A 6,362-nucleotide genomic window follows, 5' to 3' on the forward strand; every position below is an offset into this window, starting at 1 on the left:
ATATTTGATATATTTTCAGCATAATATTATCACAATATAAAGACGTTCAACATGAGTGTAACAGTATATATTTTCCACATAATATTAATCGAGTGATCATAAGATGACATAATTAATTATTTTATTATTTGTTTTCTTTTACTTCGTCTAGAATATTGAGATATTTGTTCCATTATCATGTTGTACTTGCATCAATTAGTAGCACCGATTAGTCTAACAGCTCTTGCAGGATTCGATTCTACATCATTTCGTTGTTATGTTTATTTGGGGCATTCATCATCGACCTTCAAACATCGTGACCGACACATTGTTGATGGACAACGAGTCCTGCTTGCTCCTCGAGGAATCGGGGTCCAGCGGCCCTCTCATGGCAACAAAGCCCGGTTGCCTCGGCTGCGGCAGCAGCGCGCTGTCGCTTCCCAACATCAACAGCACCGACGACATCGTTGGTCTGTCCTCCGGCCGTTCCTGAACGCACAGAAGGCCGACCTTCAGGCACCTCAAGACTTCCGCCTTGGGGTACGAGTCGCCGATGGCTTCGTCGACCAAGTCGGGGCCTTTACCTTCTCGCCATAGGCTCCACGTCTGAAGGCAATCACTGTTAGTGGCACACCGAGGGAGGAAGACGACGATGAGTTCTTATACTTACGTATCCCAGAAGATTGAGGCTGCGTGACGAGTCATAGATTCCTCTGTTCTTTTTGCCGCTGATGATCTCAAGTACCAACACGCCGAAACTGAACACATCAGATTTCACGGAGAAGATTCCATCCATGGCGTATTCGGGAGACATGTATCCGCTGCAGTAATGGTAAGAGTAAGAAGCGTCTTTGATTCTGCTGGTCACGATGCACATGTATTATGTGTTCTTGAAGTCTTACTATGTTCCGACGACTCTCTTGGTGTTTACTTCCGATTCGTCCCCTCCAAATATCCTTGCCATGCCGAAGTCAGATATCTTAGGGTTCATGTGCATGTCGAGAAGAATGTTGCTAGCTTTCAGATCCCTGTGGATGATCCTCAATCTGGAATCCTGATGGAGGTACAGAAGACCTCGAGAAATCCCAACTATGATGCTGTAACGCGTTGGCCAGTTCAGCAACCAACCCTTGGCTTTATCTGAGCAACGATTCTCATGATGAGTGATGAATGGAGATGCAAAATGCCATGAGAAGGTGAAAGGATGAACTGATCACCAAAGAGGAAGGAGTCCAAGCTTCCGTTGGGCATGTACTCGTAGATCAACATCCTTTCTTCTCCTTGAATGCAGCAACCAAGAAGGCGAACAAGGTTACGGTGCTGTAGCTTGGCGATCAACACCACCTCGTTCATGAACTCATCGATGCCCTGCACCGATGTCTTGGACAGCCTCTTCACAGCAATCTCTTGCTCGTCCTCCAGCTTGCCCTGCGAGCTTCTGGTTGAGAGCAGCCAAATTGGTGAAACTGTAAACCGCGAGACTCGGTCGATTCCCTACCTTGTACACGGGACCAAATCCCCCCTCGCCGAGCTTGCTTTCTATGGAGAAGTTGCTTGTGGCGTCGGCGACCGTTCCAAGATCGAACAATGGGAGGTCCAAGTCCTTCGCTTCTGTTCCTTCATCGTTACGTCGCTCTGTGAAGGAGATGGCCATGCCTGACATACCTGCTGAGTGATAACAAGAGGTGATGAAGGCTTCCTCTCAAGTGGTTGTAACAAGGTAAAGAAGAAGAAATGTTGATGGTACTTCTTTTCTTCCTTCTCCAAACACAGCAACCGACGAAAGCTAGGATTGAGATGAAGAGAGCAAGGATCACAGTGATCACGGTTAAATGGATCCGGTGATGACTTGATTCTGAGCCTGAAACATCAACATGATCATATGAAAACAAGAACAAAATTATATGTTCTCCTCAGATAAAAACCTTCGAGAAGCGTGCAGTATATATTAGCATGATATTTTTAGTACCACCACCTTCAGAGATGTAAAATACTGCTTGGACTATTTTTCCTATGAGCTACTATAATATCACAAATGGCACACAAAAAGAAAAAGGTCTGTGGTCAATGGCTGCTTCATTGTTGATTATTGATTCCAAGGAATATGGGTCTTACAAGCAACACCTATAATCTTACATTCACATGCCTTTTATCCCTTCTTTGTATATATATTCTTATTTTTTATTAGTAATTTTTAAAAAAATTATTCTATGTTTCATGCTTTATATATCAATGATCTTTTAATTGGCGATATGTTCTGTTTTTCTCTTCTATGTTTCATACTTTATATATCCATGATCCTTTTCTTAATGATATTATTTTACCAAGATATAATAAAAGTACATGGGACTTCTTCATAAATTTTGAACAAATATATAGAAATCAAGATATATCGACACTTTATTTGACTCTCTAAATGAGATTCAAAGTCGAAGCAATCGATCATGGCTACGGTCATCCCAATCATAAATCTCCTCACATGGAGGAGATTGCGGCATCAAAGTCAAAAACGCCACCTTAACCCTCGTCATCACCTGTGATTAGGGTAATAATAGCGACATGACACGCCACGACGTCAGCCACGCTTGGACGACACTCTGCCCAAAGAGGGCAATAATGCCGACGCGATGTGCGCTGACGTCACCCGCTCTCAGACAACGACTTCAACGTTGCCCAACCTGTTTGGCAGAGGTAGAGGAGAACGACGACCGAGGCACGCCCATGCCTTGCGGCAGTTTGGTTCTTCACACCACGCCAAACCAATGTCAGACGCCACCATCTGCCTTTGCAAACGGGCACATTAAACCACGACAAGCTTCTCTATAAATACCCTCGCACTCTCAACAAGCAAGTGGGGGCAGATGAGAAAAAACTCTTATTCTTCCGAAATCTCTTCCACTATCTTCTGACTCGATCGTCGGAAGGGTCGGGTCGAGCTTCCCGACCTGACCTTTGTGCAGGAGCGAAGCCGAAGGTCTCCGCTGGACGTGCGGGGAGGAGTTCCCGCCCGGAGGAAAAAAAGCGACCCCGTCCCGATCGTACCACCTCAGCGCGACCATCACGGCGAACCCGAGGGCCGCACCGGAGAGATCCCGCCATCCTGTCACGAACGGTCGTCGCGCACCCGCAACAACTCCGTTCAACGAACCGTTCGTCGCTCACACCCGCATGTACAGCTGCTTGACAGCATGTTTTCTTATGGTTTTGGGTCATTTTGCTTGTAAATATGTAAGTTCGAACAAGCTGCAGCGTTGCAAAGCGACCGTTCACCGAACCGAGCAAAACAGCCCCAAAACAGCCCAAAACGGCTCCGTTTTCGCGTGCCGCGGGAGGTGAGCGGAGTGCTGCCTCCGCCCACCAAAATGTTAGCCAGCTCAGACCCCAGGAACCCCCCGGGTGGCACATGGCTGGATGGGGCTTCGGTTATATACCGGGCGTTGAACACTCTTTCGCAAATTCGCACATGACCTTTACGAGAACTTGGTGTTGCGTCCGGGACCAGGTGAGCGGCTGTTTGTGGGCTTGCAGCTGTTCGTTCATCCTTGAAAGCCTTGTTTTTCCCCCTCTCCCTCTTTTCTCTTGTGCACACAAGGTGTTCGACGAATTGCTTGTAAAGCTTTCCTTTTCGCGAGACTTCGGGACTTGTCCGTTGCTCGTTCTTTCGATCTAACTCTCTTTCTCTTTTACAGGTCCTTCTGGACCTGCGAGAGGTTACAAAGTGGGCTGATCCTTGCGGAGCAAGATCGCAAGGGCGAAGCGCGACTTAGGCAACGCAAGCTAAGTTCGCGTCTTTGCCGCAAGAGTGACTCGCGACTTAGGCAACGCAAGCTAAGTTCGCGTCTTTGGCCGCAAGGGTGCCGCAAGCCTTAGGCAATTCCAGCTAAGGTCGTGACAATCCGGACCCGAACCTAACCGCGTCGGCCCCGAGGCCATGGCTCAAAGCTGTTTACACTAACAACCTGTCTCTCTGGTCGACGCTAACAGGCTTCAACCCCTAATTGCTGGCGACTGCGGGCTTCCCGCAGCCAGCGATCCAAACTAAGCGAGACAGATCTGTACATACCTAGATCGGCGGCCGCCGCCCTGACATAGAGATCCTGTCCTCCGTTGCCGTACACCCTCAGATCCGTGAGATTAGTACTCCACAGTATGCACCCGCTGCCGCTCCCGCTGATGTTGGCTTGAGCGTAGGCCGTGCACGAGCAATTCTTCAAACACTTAGCTCTGCACTGGTCCAGGGTCGTGCCGACCCATTCCACCGTCGAGCTCGACGTGTCCGGTAGCTTCACGCCGCTCACTAAGGCGAACCCGTCGGTCCCGTACCGGCAGTCCACCTCCGTCTTCCTCACGCACCCGTCGGAGCCGTCCCTTAATTCCCAGTTGGTTGGATTCTTCGGCTGGAACCCCTGCGGGCAGCTGCACCGCGGCGACATGCTGGGGTCGCAGACGGCGTTGGGGCCGCACGGGAAGATGTTGTCGCATAGGTCATTGGGGTTGGACCAGAGAGGGTTCCATAACTTGCTGTCGTCGACCCACACCAGTCGCTCCACTTTGCCGGAGTGGTTCATGAACAGCCTGGAGACGATCGATACGTCGATCATGTGGAAGACATAGACGACCTGGGTGGCGTCGACGGAGAACTGAAACGAGATCTTGTTGTAAGACGTCATCTGTGGGACGCCGGTGAGCCGCAGCCCGTTCCATGGCCCGGCGCGCCACACCTGATCCGTCCCTGACCATTCAAAGACCTGGGGATCGCCACGCAGATCGATGCCGAAGGTGTACTCGCCCGGCGCAGGGTCGCTGGCGTTCGTCCACGACGTGAGCTGGCGGTTGAACCCGATCGTCAGATTCCACCCGAGCTTCATACCCGGCAGGAGCGAGTCGGTCGGGTAGTCGAAGCTCTGCCACGCAAAGCTGTTCGGATCAGTAGGATTACCATCCCTCTCCCTGACGACAAAGTTCCCATCGTCGAGGAGCTGCGCCACCGGGTTTGCAAGAGCGAGCGACGGAGAGGACCAGACGACGGTCGAGTTCTCGCCGGTGATGCGGAGCGTTCCGTTGGCCGCCACGGATAGGCTTCCATGGCTGCCGGTGACAGGACGCTGGCGATTGGCGACCCACACCACCGTTTGGACTGAGATCTTGTGGTACCATATCCCGATATAGCGGCTGTCAGAACCGGTGGGGCTAAAGAAGCCCAACGCGAAGCTGCCGCCCTTGGAGATCAAGGGTTGCCCGCCGTCAGCGAGGGGGTGGTGAAGAGTCAAGGTGTCCGCTCCATTGGAGGGGGAGGAGAGAGTGGTGAGGAGGTAGAGAAGGAAGGTGGCCCAAGAGAGCCTCCTCATGGTCAATTGATTATTCCTAGTGGTCGAATCTTAAAAGCAAGTCGAATACTGTACATTTATTTGGTTAGCGTGCTTATGGAAAACACTAGTTTCTTTGTCTAACATCATCGCAACGTCATTTGCTTGTTTACTCTCATTTGGCATATTAACATGATTTCTTCCGAAAGGGCAATGATGATAATTCTATACTTCTTATTTGGCCCTGCATTATAATAATAGTATTTAAGAGTGATAAGGGAGATATGATACGTAGCTGCGGGCATTGTAACTCATCTAGCCAGCCAACATGTCATTTCAACTTGTCGACATCGCTTCCTCTTGTTTTTATTTTTTTAATAAATGATGAAGAATAAATTAAAAATTTTATGATAATTATTTAATTTTTTTAACTAATTAGCTGACACCTTTAGTACTACAATATATATATATATATATTTATATATATATATATATCGGATAAAATTTTAAATTCTTAATCTTATTCTCATTTATGGTACGAAGATTTTTACTTGACCCTAGGCCCTAGGAGATGATCACACGTTATTGACTATAAATTTGATTCAATAATCTATTACTCCGTATCTTTCACGTTGAACATGTTCTATTGATAATCAAATATTTTAATAATAATTTCAATTATTTATCATAAATTTTATGATAATTATTTAAATTTTTTTCACTAAATTAGCTGACATTTTTAGTATCACACAAAAGAGTAAATACACTTGGACGCGATCGAATTCTCCAAGTCTTTTCAAACCGAAGTAACAATATTCAATATGCCTAATTATGTGTTGAACAATAAAAATCTATAATGAAATAGAGCTTAAATTATTTTATATGAATCTAAATTATAAAGATTCAATTAAAAAGAATAATCGCGTACAAATCCTAAGTTTACAAAAGTCCAGCACGTGAATTGTATTTTTTGTATTTTATGTAGGCATCGAGAAGTAAATTAGTCAGCGGTGGAATGTCTTCCGAGTACGATCGAATGGCCTAACAGTGATTGATGAGGCTTGTGAGAAAGAATAG

General features: G+C 47.3%; 1 protein-coding gene across 2 annotated transcripts; it reads right to left on the reverse strand.

Annotated features, from left to right (window-relative positions):
- Nucleotides 1-208: 208 nt before the first annotated feature.
- On the reverse strand, nt 209-5,328 carry LOC108953342 (receptor-like serine/threonine-protein kinase SD1-8). Of its 2 annotated transcripts, none has more exons than XM_065115841.1 (7): nt 4,043-5,328; nt 1,727-1,840; nt 1,478-1,644; nt 1,197-1,407; nt 882-1,119; nt 650-800; nt 209-585 (listed from the first exon to the last, which is right to left on the reverse strand). In XM_065115841.1, exons 1-7 carry the CDS (start codon nt 5,325-5,327, stop codon nt 277-279), a joined length of 2,475 nt encoding a protein of 824 aa, XP_064971913.1. In that variant the 5' UTR covers nt 5,328; the 3' UTR covers nt 209-276. The 2 variants fall into 2 exon arrangements, with proteins under 2 accessions (XP_064971913.1, XP_064971912.1); XM_065115840.1 differs by having other exon boundaries at nt 1,478-1,647.
- Nucleotides 5,329-6,362: the final 1,034 nt, after the last annotated feature.

The sequence above is a fragment of the Musa acuminata genome, chromosome BXJ2-7, assembly GCF_036884655.1.
Source record: "Musa acuminata AAA Group cultivar baxijiao chromosome BXJ2-7, Cavendish_Baxijiao_AAA, whole genome shotgun sequence".
Lineage (NCBI taxonomy): Eukaryota > Viridiplantae > Streptophyta > Magnoliopsida > Zingiberales > Musaceae > Musa > Musa acuminata.